The sequence below is a fragment of the Ammodytes marinus genome (genome assembly GCF_949987685.1).
Source record: "Ammodytes marinus genome assembly, chromosome: 5".
Lineage (NCBI taxonomy): Eukaryota > Metazoa > Chordata > Actinopteri > Uranoscopiformes > Ammodytidae > Ammodytes > Ammodytes marinus.
This window is the reverse complement of record NC_137234.1, coordinates 24848851-24872758: the sequence shown is the minus strand read 5'-3', so window position 1 is coordinate 24872758 and position 23908 is coordinate 24848851. Positions and strand designations below refer to the sequence as shown.

General features: G+C 42.8%; 1 protein-coding gene across 3 annotated transcripts in view; it reads right to left on the bottom strand.

Annotated features, from left to right (window-relative positions):
- Positions 1 to 23908, bottom strand: part of fgd4a (FYVE, RhoGEF and PH domain containing 4a) — a 54596-nt gene that overhangs the window by 18341 nt on the left and 12347 nt on the right. The window contains exons 1-2 of one of the 3 annotated variants that reach the window (XM_080027157.1): positions 8383 to 8509; positions 4478 to 4561 (exon numbers count right to left, since the gene is read on the bottom strand). In XM_080027157.1, the coding sequence (XP_079883283.1) occupies positions 4478 to 4561; positions 8383 to 8488 (190 nt within the window). In that variant the 5' untranslated portion in view covers positions 8489 to 8509. Of the gene's footprint in view, positions 1 to 1879; positions 1993 to 4477; positions 4562 to 8382; positions 8510 to 23908 lie in introns of those variants that run through there. The other 2 variants (XM_080027158.1, XM_080027159.1) reach the window with 2 other exon arrangements.

The window sequence follows — 23908 nt, the reverse complement described above, 5'->3', positions numbered from 1 at the left end:
AAAGACATTAGGAATCCTTCTCATGGAACCACGAATGTGTGTTGTAGTTGTTGAGGATATTTCAGTCTGGAACACAGTGGGGGACTGAGTGGGGCCATCCCTAGAGCCAATGGCTAAAAAACTGACTCGATGACCTTTTCCACAATGTTTTTCAACAACACCGTGAGACCAATGCCTTCTGTAAAGTCTCTTGTCCTTTCAGGCACGAAAAAAAAACTGCATTCCTTGTGTGAATGAAAGAGCTGCATTCCTTGTGTATTTACCTTGTGTATTTACAGGTAGACAGGTGTGTCAGGCGGCGGTTAATCTCAGCTCAGCCTCTCAGTCAAACACCATTAAGTGAACGTTCAAGGTATTTTCTATCACACGCTCGTGACATCAACGCCTGCCTTCTCCAGCTGACAGTAGGCCTGCCTGACCTGTATTTATGCGTGTCCCCAATTTCACTCTTTCTTCCCCTCCTCCCAAACCCCCTGTGGCACCTACGGGTTGCGACATTCATGTAATTTACATCAAAAGAATGTCTGAGAGGACTTTTTATGAATTCTGCTTCTTCTTCAGAACAGGGTTGGCAGAGACTCTAAAGGTCGTCTGGCTGTGGCTACGTCAAGAGATTGGAGAGAGAAAGATGGATGGAAGATATCTGAGTGGAAGTAAACAGCCTTCACAGTCTACAGCTATTTATTATATCAAAGGATGTTAATTGGTGTAAATGTAATGCAATGTTACATTTTCATAAATCAACCGATACAAGAGTGGGTCAACCTTAGAGCATGTACATAAGCCTGTTCTAACCATTACCAAATTGTGACTGCTTTGCTTGGTCTGCTGCATGTGATCTCAAATTAAAGATAAGAAAATACATAAACAATAGGCCAGAAAGGTGAGGAAATCTGAGAGGAAGAGGGACAGAGACAGAGATAGTAGAAGATGCATTTTCTATGATCGTAGAAATCCCGTTGAATGAACTCACCCCGAGCTTGAGGCAGAGAGGAGAAACAGTTGTGGAGTGTATCCCCAGTGAGGGACCACGCTGTGTGTGAGAGAGTGTGTGTGTCCCGGCGGAGCACCGACTTTAAGTTCCAATGCGATCTTCCCAGGCAGCGCCGCTGCTGAGTTGCTGTGTGACTTGTCTCAGCACAGAGACTCACAGAGCAATACAAGGCTCCTCCTCCACTCTCACTCGAGCCCTTCCCTCCCCTTTAAGTGGCTTTACACAGAAACTTAGACGTGCACACACACATCCAGAGGTTCCCAACATACAACTCTGAACAGACAAGATCTGCACACTTTAAAAGCTACAGATCTACAAACAGAGCAGCTACACATTCCTGTACAAACGAGATTCCTTTGCCAAATGAATATCAGCAGTACATGCACAGCCTGGGCATAACATAAGCAAAGTGATCTCAAGCTTCCTCTCACAATAGTTTTTTTTATATAGCTCTATCATAAAATGAGCAAAAACATCCAGCCCAAACGTTTTGCTGTGAAACTGGGCCACTAATGGAGGACAGAACGGCTTGTGTAACAGCCACCACACTTCTCGTTCTGTCCATCAGTCAGTTAGCCTGATGAATGATTAACAGCGAAAGCAGCATGAAGCGCCACACACCAGTTCTCTCATCTGCCTGCTAAAATCTAAATAAAGCCCAAATCCTCTTAATGTATTATTTCGACCACCGTCACGTCCACATCTCCTCCCCCGTGCACAAAACATGGAGCAATTACAAAACAAAGACAAATGGATCAAAGTGACACAGAAAAGTTTAAAAAAAGCAGTGACATTTCAAGTAAAACAATATATGATTTTAGATCCATATTAACATATTTGAAAATGACAAAGATCCCAGAAACCGGCTACATGAAAATGGTGTACCTTTGGCAGAAGTCTGCAGCACTGTGGACCGTGACTGGAGCCTCTCCATGTTGTGTATCTTTCCAGTGTGCAAGCGCAGCTGGCGGTGTCTAACACAAGCTCAGGAGGTGTGAGCTCCTTTGAGCCATCGCTGAACTATACTTTTATTTATTGGCTTTGAGCCGTCACATGGTCACAATGCCGGAGGAAGCCTCTATTTAAGTAACGCTAACCATGACAAATAGTAAATGTCATCTCGTTACCTGTGGATATGTGATTGGTATGTGTGTGTAGTCATTTTTTCACCCACGCACAGTGCCTAAGTTGTCAAACACCTGCACGCTCACTGGCTGACATGTCTTATGCGTCAGCAGAGCAGGATTAAAAGGAATGACAGGCATTCTGTTTCTCTCCCTGTGAGTGTGAACCAGTTTGACAAGTGAGAATTCCACACACCAAATTCCTCTTCCAAATGTACTTGGTATCACAGCAGTAATTCAGACAAAGCTAGATTCGTAAATCGATTACTAAATTATAATAAATGAAGCAGACTTCTGAAGGTTACTCTCTTACACTTGAAGCAAAAAGAAAAAACCTGAATGTTTGTGCAGCAGTGATCAAAACTGCACTCTCATGCTCTCATCTCATTGGTGCAACCACGAGCTGGTGCCAATTAATACTATATGCAGCCAACGTCTGCAGCCTTGTGTTGGCAGGGTCTCACTTGACCTTGACTTTCAGAATGTCTACCCTAATCCTTTTTGTTATATGCTGAAATGGCTGTGAGTAAATGTCCACATTACCCAGCTGTTTTGCTGCAGAGTTGGCTTATTAAGACGTATACTGCGGGACGTCATCCGTAATAGACACAAGAATACATTTTTGTCACATTTTCCTCTCTCTCCATCGTTGTGCTGAAACAGCGACATTTCACCCACCTGAATTCTGCACCGTGCACATGCACACATGGCAAAATAAACCAGGTTCCCCCAGCAGTGGTAACCTGGTTCTTGCCTCTCAATTAAGGAAACCCACTTTCTCCTTGAGATAATGTTTAAGAAACAAGGTTACAGTCAAAAGACCAGAGGAACCCGGTTACTCATTGCATCCTAATACTTGTCACTCCTCTTTTCCCACTCATGTTTTAGTGGCTAGTTAATTATGTTTTCATGATCTATCAAGCAATATGTTTTACCTTCCTATATATCAGCTGTCCAAGACAAATACAAAAATCAGGTTTAAATGGAATCCTGAGACAGTTTAAGTGGAAAACATATTTTCACAGTTACATGCAAGACTGAGACTGAGACAAAGTGCCACTCATCCCACCTGTGCTGACACATTCACCCACAACCCACCTTCTACCAATCTTGGTGCCATACATCTATCACTGAGGTTAGAGTGGGTTTGTGTGTGTGTGTGTGTGTGTGTGTGTGTGTGTGTGTGTGTGTGTGTGTGTGTGCGTGTGGGTGTGTGTGAGCCTGTACGTGTGACAGACAGGGTGAGACAGATAACCGTTACCACCAAGCATTGTGGGATTAGCTGTTTCTATTCGACTACCCAGACTTTCTTCAGATTAACCCTGCCTCATCCACTAATCCAAGGGCCAATGTGAGATTAGAAGAACCCCAGTCTGCCCTGGACTATGGAAGGGGGGGGGGGGGGGGGGGGGAGACGGTTGGTTAGAAGCAGCAGTGTCTGGCGTGGGTTGTGAGAGGTGAAATGGATTGGTAAAACGGGAGGTGGAGGATTGGACAGAGCACTGCTTATTTTTTTGGCAAGGTACAGATGTTAAATCAAAGGGAAAAGGGGAGGAAATAGCTTCAACAGCTTTGGATACGGACAGACAGACAGACAGGAAGGGAAGGAAGGAAGGAAGCGTAAGGGCATTATGACCATGGACAAGCGCAGAGCAGGTGGACAGATGAAAAGCCAGATGGTGGAAGGGGTTTACATGAGAGAATGAGACGCCGTGCGCGAGGAGGAGAGACACATAGGAGAAAGTGAAAAATTGGAAGAAGACCTCAGGCTGTTTATCACACAGACACAGAGACACACACACACACAGACACATACACAAACAAAGTAGAGCAGAGCGCAGCAGCTCTTTTCACACCCCTGCAAAGCTGTGAGGTAGGGAGGAGGGTCCATTTATGCCCTTCACAAGATCAGTCTCTCTCTCTCTCTCTCTCTTAAAGTTCACGTCACTGCGGCCGATTCGCTTTACAGAAGCGGTGCTAAAAAAAGGAGATCTCGCTGCAAGGTGTGGCCAAGTTTAGAAAGGACTGAATGGACTTTAAACTCTCAGTGTGATAAGGATCTCAAAATGCAAATACCAGGTTCAGCCCTCCTGCTGTGAATTTAGAGGTGACTGACAAGCGACAAAGCTTTGCAATCTTAATTTGGCTCGTGGCAACACTACCCCCCACGCAAGATGAAGAGGAAACAAAAAATATACTGCATCAACACCATCACAAATACAGCCGGACAGGAAACCACAGAAAATGAACCGCCTCAAGTGAGCTTTGAATAGCTGTACACTTATAACCGTAATTGAACACTCAACAAACTGCCTTTAGATCCATGAAGCAGGTGGTTAGAGAAGGTGATGGTGCCTACCTTTGGAGTGTTCGATTTTCACCGCCACACAGGCCTCCTCATCACCATTGGCGGACTGGAAACAGCCAGCTTTCCCTTCCGTCTCTGCAAGAACAAGACACACACACACACACACACACACAAAAGATTGACTAGGCTATAAAAAGAAGCTGACACACTTATTTTAGAGATAGTAGCAAACTAGAGGATATATTAATAATACTCCATCACATCTGAGGCAGCAGGAGCTTCCAGCTGTTTCATGCAACCACATGTTTTATTCAAGAGTAACAGAAATTCGGAGAGAGGAGATGAGAGTGAGAAACAGAAGAAAAAAGAGGCCGGAATAAGTATGCCATGCTATTTTACATTTTACAACAGGCTCCCTTGTTCTAGACAGCAGATAAGACCCAATGCTGCACATGCACAGAAGTGGAGTAATTCAAATGAGAGTTTTTGGAGAGCTTCTCTGGTAGCTGCATTTATCAAGATCAAGAGCAGTCGACTCGTGTGTGTTTGTTTTGAGAATGAAAAAAAAAGGAATGTACATGTCCTCGGAGACAGCAAACCCCAATTAGTCTGTCTGTGATATGTAGGGCATCATCTGTAGGGAGAGCTAATACTCTTTCAACACAGCGCTTTAATATGCACATAAAAGATTAAAGAGAAAATAGCAACGGTCGTAAAAACAATGATGGGCTCACATGAGGGTATTACTACCCCCCCTCCCCCCTCCAAAAACACACACACATTTACAACACAGACACAATTAAAAAGACTCGCACACACACATGCACACACGCCTCTGCACTACTGTCTGATCCACAATCAAGCATCAAAGCTGCAGGACTATCAGTGCAGCAACATGTGCAAGTGACCCACACAGCAATATAACAGCTGTGCCACAGAACAAACTTAAGTTATACTTTTTTCACTTAATGTTCCGGCAATGACATGGTAGCAACGATGATGACAACAACACCAACCAACCACAAGAGAGAAACCTGTTTTACTGTTGTCCACCCCTATTACTCCTAAAGGTCACGTCTAGCTGGATGTGTTGTTGTGTTCGCAGCACCAGACCAGTAGGCCGGTTAGTCATTCTTTAGTTAGTTAGTTATATATTTAGTAAAGTTGTGTATGTTTCCCTAGAGATACATTGATCTCTCTCGGACCACATGTTAGCCTGCTGACATAAGCATTTAACCTTAAGCACCGCTGTGGCTTTTTATGGTCAAAGCCATTTTTAAATTGTATTCTTATATGTTAAGCCACACTCATTTCAGTCATGTTATTGTCATTAACTGTCGTTAACATTTCTTTACGCAGCCTGATCTTTATCGCAACGTTTGTGTATTGTATTAGAAACAACTATGTAAGAGTATCAAGATTATTGAAATGTATCAAATTCTGTATCTGTTTTCCGAATATGAGAAAACAAATGCCCATAAGATTCATAAAACCCATCACAAAACATGTCACATCATCATTTGTCAATATTTTCCTAACTCTATAGTTTGCAGCAAGTATTTGGCTGTATCAGTTGGGATATATCAACACAGCAGCGCCGAACTGAGAGCGACATAATGGAGTGTGAATAATGCCACGTGAAAGAAAAGTGGACAAACTCAGTATGGGGCCGTGCATTCAGTCGAGAGGAGGTACATAAAACGGTGTGAGTGAGTGAGTGAGTGAGTGAGTGCAAAGGGGGGTATAATATCCTGGCTCAGGGATTAAAGGAGGGCTTTCTCCCCCCACCATCTGGACTCCTCATGACAGGTCTGCCTGCTGTTCACACACACACACACACACACACACACACACACACACACACACACACACACACACACACACACGACAAAAATTAACCCCCATTCCGTTATATAAGTTCCCTTTTCATAATAAAACACATGTAAGCAGCTTATCAAAAGCATTACGTACATTTAACACTTGTCTATAGAGAAAAAACCCTCTAAGTGTGACCCCCCCCCCCTTCTAACCGACTCTCCACTGATGTGACCAGAGTCATCATATGCCTATTGTTTCCTGAAGTGGGAGATGTGTGACTACAGTATGTCTGCGCTGAAAACACAAGCGCGCACTCAAACGAGAAAAATAGCCACACACTTGCACCGTACACATACGTGACAACATCCAAGAAGGATGGAAAGGTCAAATGAATGGGTGTCTGAGCAGTGGGTGTGGGGGAAACCTACTTCAATGATGATGGATTATGTATGGGGGGGGGGGGGAGAGCCCACTTGTCGGGCTACTGGCCTGACCCTTAACTTCCTCTTCCTGTCCGTCAACTTCCTGTTTTTCCATATTCTGTGATACGGAGGTCTCACACTCTTAACACAACAGGCATGAAAGAAAGAGAGAGGGCAAGATATCCCATGATGCACACATCCACACCCCAGTGGACACTGATTATAGGTCAGCCAGGGTTTTGTAAACCTCTGGACGACTGTGCTCAAACGGAATTGAGAGAGCAGGGTTGATTTTTATTATTGATGTGTTTTTTTTACAAGTTTTACAGTCAGTTATAATGAGAGCGAACGGCATAGTTGAAAGGTGAATATGAAAGGCACTGACGCATTACTGTCCTGTTGTGTCACATTTGTATCAACAATGTAACCCGCATTCAAGACAATTTGTTCAGCTCTCCAAATGAGGGCTTTTGCTTCTCCTGAAATGACCTGCGTATAACTTAAGAAAAATGCTTCCAATGCCACCTTATGATGGTATGTCTTATATTTATACAACGCTGTAAGGATATGGGCGCTGTCCAAACAACAGTAAATGAGCTGTGACCTTTATCTAATCTTCAGGACACTGTGTGTGTATGTACATGCAGTATCTCCCTATTGAAAGGTGGTGGAAACAAAGCATTTATCACGTAACACAATCTCTCAGCAGCTGATCTGTGTTTGTTTACATTCACCTGAGCGTCTGGCGAAGCAACACCACATGAGTTATGACACGAGTATGACATTCAGTCAACACACAAAATGAAATCTTAGTCGCTCCACTGTCGTCCACAACACTTGTGGATGTTTTGTAACCCACATCGGAAAAATGTGAGGTAGGGCCATTTTAGAAGTTCTGGATTGCGGATGCTGCGCCGTGTTTAGTGGAACCAGATACCAGTCAAAGCAAATATTACTTTTTTATACTTTTCAAAGGACACACACAACACACACACAAGCAACATAACTGAACCAAACTCACACATATCCTTCAAGATATGGCTGAAGTGGTTGTTCTATACTTTTCTTGAAGCCGACACATTTTGTGAAACGACCAAAACTATTCATTATCCTACTTACAATTATTACAGTAACAATGTAGCTAAAGTCAGACACAGCCTAATCCTCTAGACCTCCATTGTTTTCCAAATCTATTTAAGCAGACTTCTTCATTTCTATCACAATGAGTATTGTACTGTACGTGCATTTCGGACTCAGTCGCACATACACAATCAATCAGACTGAATACTCAGAGCACCAAATGTGTTTTGACCCGCACTTGGAAATCGTCAACAAATGCACTATTTAGCTGTAGTGACTTCATCACTATTATTGTCATTCGTTGTATACTGTGAGCAATAAAAGACGGCTTACCTCGAATACAGACTCTATTCAAGTCACCTTGTCATCAGGTAATTAGCAGTCACACATGGTTGCGGCACAATACACGGGCAGCATGTTTAGAATGTTTTTAAGGTGACTGCACCCACACGGACGGATCCACTTGTCTGGCGGCACCTGAGTGTGTGTGGGTTCCCGTGTTCAAAAGTATCACTTCCTCCAGTTTTTTTTAAACCAAAACCTCTCACCTCCAATATCTTAATTGAAACCAAAACAAACTGAGCTTTCTTGAGCCACAATACTGGTTATTAAATAAGCAAAACGTTGCTACAGTACCTGAGAGCACTTCTATCCAGTGTGACAGGGGTTTTCCAGTCCTGTCATTCTCAAAGTATTCACCCATCTCAGAAAAAATCACTCTGCCACCCAGGTTTATCCACATCTAGGAGGAAATGAATGTCCCTTTTTTTTGCCACACACAACTTTCCCTGTCACCTGGTTACTGGCATGCCTGTGTGTTTGTGTGTGTATATATATATATCATAGTACCTGCCCCCTCACTGTACAAACCAGTTCCCTGCCAACCACAGTCACCAGGTGCATAGCAAGTGGGAGAGAATCCGAAGAAGGGGGAGGAGGAAGGAGAAGGCGTCCTTCAATATGTCGATTCGCTGCCACTTTTGTAACCATTTTCATCATTTATTAACAATACGTTTGGATGGGGGTTTAGCACCCAAGGGACCAAGGGACAAAGTCACATGGAGGTGGGGGGAGAGATTGGGGGAGAGAGTGGGCGGACACACTGCAAAATCGCTGGTGAGGAGAGGTAGAGTAAGGAGGAATATAGGAGCGCATGGATGGGGGGGGAGGGAGTGAGATAAATGAACATTAACCAGACACAACAGGTAATATTTTACACTTTTGCCAAATAGTCTGACAAACCCAATTATAAATACTTTTCTTTCTTCTGCAAACCATGCCCGTGCAACCTAAATGTATTTGCATGCTAACTGTATCACTCACACACACACACACACACACACACACACACACACACACACACACACACACACACACACACACACACACACACACACACACACACACACACACACACACACACACACACACACACACACACACACGCCCAGTACAGTGCAGTGCATCAGAAATGCACAAAGAGATTCTCAAATTAAAAAAAGCCTAAATCACTATGGGGAATCTGTACTAATCGACCCATAACAATGAGAGATAGACACTATTAAAGATAAAAGAAAGAATGCACCGGATCCTCCTCAGCCTCATTTGCATGGCCGCCCTAGATCCAGAGAACTACCATTCAAATGGAACTCATAAATAATGGAAAAAGGGAGAACGTACTAACGCGCCAAGTCACGCCCCTTTAATCAGAGTGAGGTTCATGTCGGTTGATAATGTGAGTGTGTGTATGTGAGCGTGTAAGCACATGTCTGAGGTTTTTTTCCTGCTTGACACAGGAGAGATTGGCTATTGAAGGAAAACAGATGCGTCCGTCTCTCCCTCCTCTCCCCTTGTCCCCTCTGCAATGAACAATTACCAAAGAGTTATGGTTTTCTGCCACAAACATAATGGAGAGGAAATTAAGAGACCTTGTAAAGCCTTTATGTGGTCAAGGCAAACCAGATGAGACCCACCGTTTACTGCAGCCCACGCAGCAGACGTGGACATACAGTGTAGTCAGTCACCTCTCTTTATCAAACCATTTAGGTAACGTTAAGTGGAAAGCTTTTTTACTGATATCAGCGGATATACATTTGAATGGATATGAGAATAAAACAAAACAGTGAAAGGCAGAAAAATCAAAGGAGGTAAAGAGTTGGAGATCATTTCTATCGGTTTGTCACTTCAAGCAAACTCTGTTCTTTCTTATTATACATGCTGTAGCCATTTGACCCATTTATAGCATGTATATAGTGATCAGTGCAGCTTTAACTTCCCCATTTTCTCTTGTGAAATACAGGAAACCATTTTCACAGATCTAAAAATCTTGGTCCATGTCGAACATTAAAGCAGTGACTCATAATAAGTAGACACAACAGGCCATTGATCTACTGTAGAGGTAAAGTATTGTGTTAACAGCAGCTTATAATTCATTGTTAGTGCAAATTTGACCAGTGGACGAATGCAACTTCCGGCCTCTGGAAAAATATCCCTCTTTCTTTAGATAACCAAATTGTATATACGCCCTTTGTACTTTGTCACATTCCACTATGTTAAAAGTGTGACGCTTGAAATTGGTACATCCTGGTTCCGATTGCTCTCCATTTAATCTGTGGTTATACCAGCACGCTCCCCCCTACACAGCCCACCACAGCATGTCAAGATAAGCTTTTAGCATGATCTGAACATGCTCTGTGGCCCATGGCTAATGAGGGCAGGCATAAGTGGGTGTCTGGGCGAATTACGATCCCAGACCACCCCCCCTCCTGTTAAGCACTTCCTGCCCGTTCCTCAGAGAACACAGAGAAGTAGAGGGAGGGGACATTTTTTTTAAGATGTTTCCTGGTTGTCACTGTGGTGATGATCATAACTAAAAACTTAAAGGTGGAGTAAGCTATTCTGGAGAAAGCTTGTTATCAAAACCACCTTTTGTCAAAATCAGTGAATATCCCCTCATGATCTGCTACAGCCTACATGGCTACGTAATTGGTGTGTTCTGAATAAAAATGTGCAATGTTAATACACAGCCTAGGCTCTGTAAAAGCATGTTGCTAGCTTTGTGTGTCCCTTTGTTTACATACCCTTTGTTTACATATCAGTTTACAGGGCCTAGGCTGGGTTTTAAGTTAACGCCAGGTTTTCTTTACAGCGCACAAACAGTACAGATAGGTAGCGGATTGCGAGGAGGTATTCACTGATTTTGACAAAAAAAATATTTTGACAACAAGCATTCTCCAGAATCACTGACTCCACCTTTAATAAGATGGCATTTAGTTCCATAACTTATCTGGAAAACCTTGAGTGAATTTTTACAAGAAATAAAGTCAGTAGCAGGGAAAAAGGGAGTAATGCTAGTCCCATAATAGAGAGCCAAACAGCAGTGTGTAGAGATAGTGGACTGCGTGATCACTGGACACTGAGAAAGGTATCGATTGTTGGACATAGAGTAAAGCGATTACATTGACGACAGGCAACAGTCATTCTCTCTTCCCCTATCTCTCTCCCTTCCTTCCTTTCACCATGACCCCTGTTCTTCTCTCTAAACCAACCTCTTTCTCTTTCTCCTCCCTTCCTCCCTCCCTCCCTCCATCCATCCATCCATCCATCCATCCATCCATCCCCTCTTCCAACCCCCACCCCCCACTGCCCTGTGCCCTGTCTCTCTACCTTGGAAAACAGATCACAGCTGCGGGGCAGGAGCTCCCAAATGTGTCAATCAATATCCTGTCCGCTCAATGGCCACGTGTGACTGGGCCCCGGCAGGACCCAGCCTGTTCATAGATGGACAACAGCAGCACTCACTCACAGCATGCTTCTTTATGAGGAGACGGAAGCAAATGGATTTTGAAAAAAAAAAAAAAATTCTCACAGATTGCAGTGCAGATATGTGAAAGTGACCTTTATCCAGAACAAAAGGCACACAGCGGACGGGTTATCTGTTTGTGTGTGAAGAACAATATCATAATATTAATAATAACAAACCATCATAATGTGTCAAAGAAAAGTAATAGATTAGGGTAAACAGCTGCACTCCCATATTTGCATAAATTCAGAGAAGCCACATGCTCCGGGGGCATTTCTTCCTACAATCAATGCAGCTATAAGTTTCCATTCGATGTTCATTGTTCGTCCTTTTTAGGCAAAATGTCTACAAAAATACCCATTGGACTTTCCGTCTTCTCAGCAAAAGTAATAACGACTTCCTGAACTTGAAAATATAAAGCTCTAAATATAACCCCGTGAGAAATTCAGAGCAGAACAGAACAGATACTAATGACTAAGTTGTGATTGCACATCTGATGCTGGCTACAACTCATCCTGTCCGGCACTGACAACAAAGAAATGCACTCGGTGATGCATTAATGCGCTGAGTAAGAGGCACAGAACCACAACAGAGGCCTTGTACACAGGCACAGCACATGTGAAAGGTCATGGTGGACAGATGTTTAGAGGACAACATTTTTAGAAGCTGGTTTCTAACTGTTACTAAGTGACTTGGAATCATTTGCAGGGATAGATTATGCCAAGAGTATTTTACTGTCTACCCTGTCTGACAGAACTTTAACCTAGTTGACCATTCCCTTCCCTATGCTCCTCCTCCACACATTGATTGTCCAATCGTAGCTTAACAACTGTTAATCGGGAACGGCGGGTCAGTCAAGCTTATGATTCGTGCACATGGGGTGTAGTCAGAACAATATACATAAAGAGTTTGGGATCTTTGTGTTTTTGATTAACCTTGCAACATATTATAGTTATTGTTCATTTTAAGTAAATAATAGTATGGTTAACCTGCATTTCCAAAAAACAATCTATTTTATTTCCATGTCTTTTACATGGATCATCTGCTGGTAAGGGATGCAGACTTTATGCCACTTTGAGTCTTTTAGCCCGACATCATGTGTGTAGCAACTGAGTGCACATTAAGGACCTTTTTGAAGGGCTTTCTAATTTAAAATGAGTCAGATAGGAAAATTAAAAAGTAATTCGGAGACAACGTTTTTCAGCCAACTCATGGAGCAAGTGTTAGCTTGATTTGCTAGAGAGCCACAATTAAAAACAATCACAAGGGATGGATATCATTGCAATCTGTAAAGGCCATAGGTGCCGGGTTAGAAAGAAAGGAGAATCCTGCTTTTGTATGTCTCCGTCTGAAATCAAGGCCCAATTGTTTCCAATGTGGCTTGATAGGCATGGCAACATTATAGCGAAGGTGGGCGAAGTGTAATAGCCAATTAATTCAACACATCACTGTTGAAAAATGACATTCTCCTGATTGATTCTGTATTACGATCTGACTTAAATGTCTCTATAGTCCATCTCCCTCTATTGATCCCAGTGCATTTAGGAAACGGCAAGCAACATAGATTCATTAATTGCTAAACAAATCCGACTCATATTGCATTATGGATGAAGTTAAAAAAGATGCTGAATATAATGCCAATCATACGGCGTGGGTGTAAAAATAAAAAAACCTTGTAGCTCAAACAGGATCATTGTGCTCAGTATGAATGAGCCCCTCTGACTGGGAGGCACTGGAGCCCATATTCTCAGCGCAGGGCTGGAATGCAGAGAAAACCCGTCAATACTGAAAGCAAAGCCTGCAGGCCAGACCACAGAGCCAAGGCCGGAGCGCTTTAATGAGGAAGACAGAGGAAGAAGGATACTAACGACAAACATTTCACTTGACACAAAACTTCTTCTTTAACCGATCACACTTTAACTGGAATGATGTTGTTTCTTCCTCATTTCTGAGGCTGTCTTCTCATAAACCAGTACTGCACTTTGCATGAGGCTATTTAAACCCACAGTGCCCATAAACTCAGTTACATACTCTAAGTCTGCACTCACACACGCGGACACACACACACACGCGGACACACACACACACACACACACACGCACACGCACACGCACACACATATGCAGCAAAGCGTTTAATCTTACACGTCCTGGTGGAATAAAGCGTCAAACCACAGAATGTCAAAACAACCGGCCGCTACACAGACCAGACCAGCTATGCCAGTGCAGGGCAATGACACAGCATTTTTACCTTACCAATTACGTAAAGAGGGTAAGTATATAAAGAAATAAAAGCAAATAATCCAAGTGGTAAAGGGGAAAGGACGGAGGGAAGGTGAATTGGATGCGTCCCGTGGTGATGAAGCTGCAAGCTGCTGAGTCAGATACTGTCCAGTGGGGCAATGGTATCCTACAGTATTATGCACGTAACACAAATACGTGCTAAAAAATGCAAGAACAAGCCATAAAGTGAGGAAGTGAGGGCTCTGAGAATCAGACTTTTCAGTTTGCGGGTACATTAGTGTGCATTAGCACTCCTTCCTTCTTTTAGCTTCTCTTTAAGGAACCACACTTTAACACAGGTTTTTGGCCACATCACGTACCTGGCCTCTGTCAACTAAATGGCAGGTTCCCTTCCCCCTGAGCAGCTATACTACAAGCCAAGGCATGACCTTTTATTCTCAGTCATTTATCAAACTGTCACTTTATTCAATATCATAAGGCAAGGCAAGTTTATTTATATAGCACAATTCAGACACAAGGCCACTCAAAGTGCTTTACAGGGGCAAGATTAGAATACATAAAACACATTATAAAACATTTAAAAGCGAATAAAAGAAGCAAATAAAATAAAATTTGCAGGTTAAAATGGAAACAAAAAAGTCTTCAGACTCGATTTAAAAGAACTGAGAGTTAATAAGGTAGCTGACGGGAAAGAGATGGGAGGGAAGAGATGAAGAGAATGTGTTGACAGTCCCTCAAACCTAATCTGCATTGACCATAATAACGTCCACCAGAGTCTGATGATCCTAACACACATGCAATCCGGGCTCGCTGGCTCAGATATTGCCACTTGATTCATGACAACTTTTAAAGTGACAGCCTTGAATTAAAGTCCAAACCTTACTTATTTACATTTGAGCGGGATAAGCCTCTCCTCTTGTGAATCAGAAGCTACTGAACCTCCCTATGTTTCCACCTGAGCTCTTGGGTTTGATGAAGGACTTCAGTGGGGTCACACACAGACCAAGTGAGGAGCCTGGTTGGTATAAGGAAGGCTAGACGATTGCCTACATGACAGCAGGATCTGTTTACACCCCCTGCCAGCATGGGATGCCAGACGTATAGAGAGTGGAGGGAGCAAAACAGAAAACATACTGCTGCAGATAAAGTTAATGGTTGCAACGGCAGAGATAGCTCGCAGCAGGGAGATGGAGTGCGGAGATTGGGCCCAAAGAGACAAAAAGCACCTGGCGTACTTCTCTTTTATTTATAGGATAATAAAGAAGTATATTTATTACTTCATACATTATATTTATTAAAAAAACATTTCCACTATTGATGTTGGGAATTAGGATAAAGTACAGCAGCTTCAAGCAGTTAGAGTTACATGCTAGATATATAGTGTTACAGCTGTGATGACAAGGTGACTTCAAATCATAGTTTTGTTTACAGTAGGTTCAGGAGCACCAAACCACAATGCAAACAAATCCACACACACACACACACACACACACACACACACACACACACACACACACACACACACACACACACACACACACACACACACACACACACACACACACACACACACACACACACACACACACACATATAGGCATCCACACACACACACACACAAATAGACAAACTTGCATATTTTCCCAAAGCTCACTGTGGACAGCTGAGGCCCATTACGCCAATCATGATGGCAAACAGAGATAACTGAAAATCAGCAGCAGTGGTCTCTATGTGCACAAGAATGCATGTGTGTGTGGGTGTGTCTGTGTGTGAGAGAGAGTTGCAGAAATATAGTGAATATCCTGAAACAGACTGCAGGGTCAGTAAACAACGGCTTAAAGGAAATGAATAGTCCTCTCCAGCCAATACAGCTCACACTGCTTAGACTATACACACACACACTGTACACACACACACACACACACTGTACACACACACACACTGTACACACACTCACACGGACAACCGCACGGCTGCCACACTTAGCTACAGCACCCGGCAAAGGAACATCCTGTGGTGAGATCCAGGGTTTGTTTCTTTATTTGTGTGGGTGTGTGTGCTCCCCCCATAATCACCCCCTCTTTGTTAACCATCAGCCTCAGCAGGCGAACGTGTGCCTGAGTAGAATAGCAAACAGCGACCCAGTGTCTCTGTGGTCATGGAACCGGCCACAGTTTGTCACCGGCTGGCTATCAGTTCTGTAAACCCAACGCCCCACAGCTGCATTGTGCACTGGATGGAAACGCCAGTCTGGTGCTGATTGGTGAACCAACCCTGTCTATATAAATAGGGAGACGCAACTGACCTGGGTGGAGGGTGTGTCCCTGTGAGGTGGAGCCCAGTGAAGAAATAAAGAAAAAACAATCCACGGCAGGACTGAAGTGAAAAGAACCTCTCCCTCCTCTCTGTCTCAATCTCTCTGCGCTCTGTCGCTCGCACTGGCAGGTTCAGGCTCGTGTTAAACTGCTGCCTCGCTGCATTGGTTGCATCCCTCTCCCTCTCTCTCTCTCTCTCTCTCTCTCACACACACACACACACGCCCTTTCGCTCAGCCTTGCCTTCTCAGATGCTTCTCTCTTCTTTCTTTCTACCGTTTCCTCATTGCTAGGCGAAGATAATCACATTCCAGCGGAGATGGGGCATATGGCGGGGGAGCGACACTCCAGCCTTCAGAGCAAAGCCCCCTCTGTGCGTGTGTGTGTGTGTGTGTGTGTGTGTGTGTCGCATTGACAATCGGTCCCATTGTGTTGGCCGAGGGGAGGGCCAGTGAGAGAGGAGGAAACCAATGGCCGGACTCATCTGCTGTCCCCGCTGTTGCTGGTGGCTATAGCAGATATACAGTAGGTGATGCTGAGCGGTGACACATAACAACCCCCTACCAGGAAGAGAGGGACACACACACACACACACACACACACACAGAAAGAAGTTGATCTGTGTGTTATAAAGCAGAACGTTTACATTGTCTCAGTTCCTCATATGGAATCTTCAGTGGCTTGTGTGACGTGCTTTGAACTCCTTTCTTCCAGGGTTCACACGCAGTAGCTTAGTAGCAGAGCAGCGTAGGTTGGAGGTAGTGGGAGAATTGGGAAATAAAGGCCACCCACTCTTTATCCCATGACAACCAAACCAGTGGTTGCACACTCCTAAAGGGGACGCTGGCTGCCACACATGGAGAAACATTAGAAAAAAAGGAGCAAATCATTTGGATACTTTTGAAATCCAAATTTCTGATGTATTTTAAGAGGCAGGTCCAATCAGTTCACAGTGAGAATGTTGCTGTGCTACTGCTAGCTTTAGTGTTCAATCAACATTCAGCTCTAAGCACTGCTGTGAGTCCAGCCTTTTGGTCTAGTCAGTCAAGTCAAGTCTCATGCATTGAGTCTGTACTCAAGTCTCACATTCACCACTCTTGTGAAGGCCACTTTTAAATGTCTCAATTTCAGGAACTGACAAGTACTTTTTTTAGCTTGATGACAAGGCATGTTTTCCCCCATAGAGAACCACTTACGAGATGAATGCATTAGATAATACTAATTAATAAATGCAAATATTTTACATGATGAATACCTCTTTGGGAAAAAAGTGTCTCTTCATACATAAATGAAGTAGGGGAGAACGGGGGAATCTGAGGCATCAGATAATGTGAGCCACCCCCTGTATCTAGGCAACGGAAAACATTTGTGGTCATGTGAGATATATGTTTTCAAGCCCCTCTCATTTCCCCATGGCCCTGAAAGAGAGAACCTCATGGTGCTGTGGTAAGCATGTTTTTTTCACCAAAATAGGTATTTTGCATGTAAAAGTAAATTTTCTTGCTGTCAACTTAATCAACTGTTGTGCCAAAGCGAATGTATTCACGTAGAAAAACTTCTATCATACGTGTTGATGAACTACTAACATAGGAAACCATGTGATGCTGATAACTGAAGATTAGCCTGAAATGCTAAGAGAGGTAGTTTTTTCTCAAATTGTGGTGGTGGGAGAAAGTGAGCCAAATGCTGTGGGGGAAAGTGAGCCACTGTCTCACTTTCCCCCACCATGAGGCACAAGTTAAGTTTAGTCTTAAACATATTTTAATGTAATATTACATAACATATGTTTTATTTTAATGTCATACACATTGTAGAAAAGCCATCATGCCAAGGAAATACACCAGGAAGACGACCTGGGGCAACCACACGGAAAGAGCACCTTCTCATCTTTCCCTGTAACCTTCAAGGCTGGAATGTAGAGTGTATGACAGGCTGATGTTATAATCCAGTTGGGTCTTCTCCTGTGTTCTGAGTCCCAGGCTGTTCTCGCTGGTTCTGATTTTCCTATGCTTTGACCCCCAGACACTAGCTGGCTCCATGTTCTGACCCCCAGACTGTGTTCTAATCTAACTGGTTCTATCTTTCATTTGAATCTTATTAAAACCTTTTGAATTATAATATGTTGTATTTGATTTTGTTCAGAGTTACTTTCAAGTGTTTAGAAAATTAGCTTTGCTTAATTGACCAAACCCCATCATTCTTTTACTAGTCCGACATTAGTTCTGGAATGTGTGGCTAGCTTTCAGGATTCTTACTGTTACAATATGTGTTGTTATGGTAGTTTCAGAGTGGAAAAAGTAAGTGGATCAGTTTATCCCACAGCTGGGGTAAAGTGAGCCACATGACACCTTTTTTTAAAACAATCATATTTTCACTGCCCTTTGTCTTGAAAAAATTCTGCTAATGCCCATTTCTAGGAAACATCCTGAATTAATGGGAAATGTGTACATTTGAGTGATAAATCATTTTAGCTCCCTTAGAGGGGAGCAAATGTAAAAAGTGGCTCAGATTACCCCGTTCTCCCCTATAGATGTATTGCCATTTTCTTCTTTTTTTTTTCTCCTCAAGATATTGACCTCTCAAAGTCTTCAGTCACTCATCATCAGCAGAATAGAGCACACAGCACTACAGAGCAGACTGATTGGTGTTGTATTTTGGCCATACTGGCTGCAGGATTGACAAGGTGAGAGAGAGTTGTTCTCACATTGTCAAACCTGTCAGTCAAAATGACCCACAGCTACCGACAAGTGTTAGAGAGAGAGAGCGAAGGCCCTGCTTTCACAAGTTGTTGAACCAGATGCACATACAGTCACACCTTGGGCGCTCAGTTGAAAATAATAACTGTCTTTATGTGGAGGAGCTTCCACACTGTCGATTTACTTTCTAATTCAGACTGGCAGACAGCTTTCTGCTCAAACATTTTTCTGTCCCTGCCATATATCAGAAATCAAAGGTGGAGTCACTGATTCTAAAGAATGCTTGTTGTCAAAATCACTTTATGTCAAAACAAGTGAATATCTATTCACAATACGTAACCTGTCCGTACTGTGTGCGCTGAAAAAGAAATCCAGTGTGAATACACAGCCTGTTCTATAAATGGGAATGTTTATGGCTACGGTGGACCCCCTTTATTAACATACCCTTTGTTTTCATACTAGTTCACCGAGCGAGGGATTTGCATTATTAACACCATTCAATGCCTTCACAGTACAGGCAGGTAGGGGATCGTAGATATTCACTGGTGTTGACAAAAAGTGATTTTGACAACAGGCATTCCCCAGAATCACTGACTCCACCTTTAATCCTCCTTTCAAGTCCTTGCCTACTGATCCACTTCCACATTACCGCAGCTGGACATTTAGCCTGGGGCTAGTGATTCCCTTGATAATGACTCAACGCACCGTTTTATTGTTAACCCTGAAGTACCAGCACCGGACATGGACGCTCATTAAAACGAAATCCTTTTCAGCAGTTACATGAAACGACCTGCTCACCGCATACACATCCACGCACACACTTAGTCTGGTGCACACCTTGAGACACACACTGTGAGTCTGTGCAGGCCTCGTTACACATCACAGTAATTAGTGACCGGATGGCCCGAGAGAGCAGTAACTATATCCAGACCTCACCATCATCAGTGACACGTGTGCTGCATGCACGTCTCTGTGGACTGTACGTGTGTGTGTGTGTGTGTACAGCATGGGCAGGAAATCAAGGTGTTACCGAAATAACTGTATGCTCAGTTTTTCTTCCTGCTTATTTACTGCAGCAAAGCCATTACCACTAACAGTGTAGTACTGTTGCCTTATTGGGTCACAAGGCCATGCACACACACACACACACACACACACACACACACACACACACACACACACACACACACACACACACACACACACACACACACACACACACACACACACACACACACACACACACACACACACACACACACCAATGCACAAATAAAATATAGATCCTGAGGCTAGATTTATGGACTCATAACAGCAGCAACAGTTCAAAACAAACCTGCCTTTAATATGCAACAGTTAAGAAAACAAATGTAAACAAAAAGACAAGTTGCAACCATCATACTTGTATCACTCTTTGGAATGATATGGTTAACCTGCAACATTGGATGAAGACCAGTGGATAGCATGAAAAAATTGTATATCATCAACATAACATAACGTGTCTGGAAATATCTGCATCACGCGCACACCGCCCACTAACTGTGTGTTTCTTTTACAAGAGCGGTGCTGAAACACAATAAGATTCGGCAGCAGTTTGGGCCGAAACAACAACCACCATGTCTATACACAGACATGTGATGACCACAAAAGAGAACTAAGTGGTTAAGTGCTGGTATATTCATGATATGAGTGCATGTAGTGTTCGTGTTGTAATAAACAGTTGGCCAATACTGATTTAGCTTGCTTACTTTTAGGAAGTTAACTTTATAACTCTATGCATATGTTTGATGGCCATGAATTTAACAAGCAGGAATTATTGCTTGATATTTCTATATATGCTGTTTAATAAATAATAATCTTCCGTTTTCTTTTGTTACCAAAACATAGAAAAACAGAACTCGGAATTACAAGTTATTGTAAACCTACATGTCCTATTTCAAGTAACCAGTTTTACATGGTTTTGCAGGCATGGAATTTAACTGACTTCAACTTACAAAACAAAATAATGTTAAAGAGCACATCTGTGGATTTGAGAGATAAGGCAAACTTAAAAGATGGAGGAAATCCATTAATCTAACACAATATTGATGTCATTTTATATCTAAGACCAGACATAGCGGTTCAGACCCTAATTAGGCACCGCAGTTGCTGCTCTAACCAAAAGGGACAAGTGAGGCCATTAAAGGAAACCTGCTAGCAACCTCAGCGTAACATCTATCCTAATGCACTTCTCCTCTGACAGCCTAATTGTTTCTAATGCGTTTAAAAACTTGCAAAAATTTATATAAATGTGACATTACCTGACCCTGCAGCGTTCAGCCTTATTTGGGTTATTCAGCTTTTTAGTCAGTGGCTGCCAGTGGAGAGCTGAGTAAATCTTTTATCAGAAAATGGACTGGAAGAATTGCCTGCATCTGCGGTGTGAATTTTTATGTTAGCAAGTCAAACCTCTTATGAGTCCAGTCCTTAATTAATAATTATCAGCAGGATGGACTTTCGTTTCCATGGTGATACCTAACAAAGATATTGGTTTTCAGACAGAGAGTGATGGGCCTGTTTAAGCATTCTCTATTTAAAATAACGTGAGCCCACAGAGACATATACAGTCATATGAAAAAGTTTGGGAACCCCTCTCAGCCGGCATTATAATTGACTCTGCTTTCACACAAAAAAGATAAAAGTGGTATGTCTTTAATTTACCAGGAACAGCTAAGTACTGGGATGTGAAAAACTGGCTGTGCAAAAATATGGGAACCCCTGTGGTCTTGCTGATTTTAATGCCTGTAACAGCATGTAAAACTGAGGACTTTAAACACAACATTGGTTGGATTATGTTGTTAAGCCTTGAACCTCATATAAAGGTCTGTTTAATCATGATAAAAGGTATTTTAGGTGCCTAAATGCAAGTTCCACTTCTCTTTGACTCTCTGCAGAAGTGAGACAGAATGCGATCATCAAAACAGCTACCAAAAGATCTTAAAAACAAAGATTATTCATTGTCATGGTTTAGGGGAAGGCTACAAGAAGCTTTCCCAAAGGTTTCAATTGTCAATTTCTACTTTAAGGAACGTTGTCAGGGAATGGAAGGACACAGGCACAGTTGCAGTTAAACCCAGGTCTAGCAGACCAAGAAAAGTACAAGAGCGGCATATGCGGCGGATTGTGAGAATGGTTGCACACAACCCAAAGATCACCTCCAAAGACCTGCAAGAACATCTGGCTGCAGGTTGTGTATCTGTACATGGTTCTACAATTCAGTGCAATTTGCACCAAAACATCTGTATTGCCGGGTGATGAGAAGGAAGCCCTTTCTGCGCCCACGCCACAGGTACAGTTGCATGGAGTATGCAAAAGCTCATTTAGACAAGCCAGCTTCATATTGGAAGAAAATGCTTTGGACTGATGAGACAAAAATTAAGTTATTTGGTCTTTATAAAAAGCAGATGTTTTGGTGCAAATTGCGCTGAATTGTTGAACGATGTACCGATACACAATCTGCAGCCAGATGTTCTTGCAGGTCTTTGGAGGTGATCTGTGGGTTGGGTGCAACCATTCTCACAATCCTCCACCTATGCCACTCCTGTTTTTTTCTTGGTCTGCCATGCCTGGGTTTAACTGCCACTATGCCTGTGTCCTTCCATTTCCTGACAACGTTCCCTACAGTCGAAATTGACAATTGAAACCTTTGGGAAAGCTTCTTGTAGCCTTCCCCTAAACCATGACAATGAACAATCTTTGTTTTTCAGATCTTTTGGGAGCTGTTTTGATGATCCCATTCTGTCTCACTTCAGCATAGAGTCAAAGAGAAGTGCAACTTGCATTTAGGCACCTAAAATACATTTTCTCATGATTAAACAGACATTTCTATGAGGTTCAAGGCTTAACAACATAATCCAACCAACTTTGTGTTTAAAGTCATCAGTTTTACATGCTGTTACAGGCATTAAAATCAACAAAAGCACAAGGGTTCCTATATTTTTGCACAGCCAGTTTTTCACATTTTATTTTATTTCATACAACCAAATACTGCTTTTCAAAAAATCTTTGTTTGGAAAACATCCCAGTACTTAGCTGTTCCTAGTAAATTAAAGACACACCACTTTTATATTTTTTTTGTGAAAGCAGAGTCAATTATAATGCCGGCTGAGAGGGGTTCCCAAACTTTTTCATATGACTGTATATATAAAGGCATCACCCGCAGTCCACAAATCCATTACTTTTTATTTAGGTTTATTAAGCACACACGCACACACACACACACACACACACACACACACACACACACACACACACACACACACACACACACACACACACACACACACACACACACACACACACACACACACACACACAAGGAGCCTGGCAAATTAAAGGAGAGACGGACACCAATGCGTACACACCGCTTGGTATGAGAAACGCAATGAGACGCTTAATGCACACGCTGCTAGGTGGCAGATAAGCCCTGCCTTGCAGATCAATCTGTTGTCACACACAGCCGACGTCAGCTTTGGGGATCCTTTTTTCACGCGCACACACACACACACACACACACACACACACACACACACACACACACACACACACACACACACACACACACACACACACACACACACACACACACACACACACACAAACGATCCCCATGTGCAGACCTCCTCATACCTATGACAGCGTGGATTTACAGAGAGGGAATGTGTATCTCTCACTTAGCTGCAGCCTGAACTCACGTCTACACAAGCTTTCGATGGACCCACTCAATACTAAAGGGCAATTCATTAATTGAATTACTGAATCTATTACAATCACATTATTGTTTGGAGTTCTGCTCCTCTGACAAATATCACATCTTCTGTCGGAATGTGTGGGGGATTTGAAATCAGCATAAGATCTTCAGACTTCACTGTAATTAGAACTGCTGTGGGCAGAGAGGATTTCCTATGTAAAAAGCATAGTTTTATTGTCATCCTGATTAATTTCTTAAACGTTTCTTTTTATGAGCTTGGTCTTCAGATGTCCCTTCAGCAAATAAGCAGGAGCAGCCCAATGCGTTGTAATTATAAATTGAGTATCTTTCATTGTGGGATCAAGCTTGGGGAACAA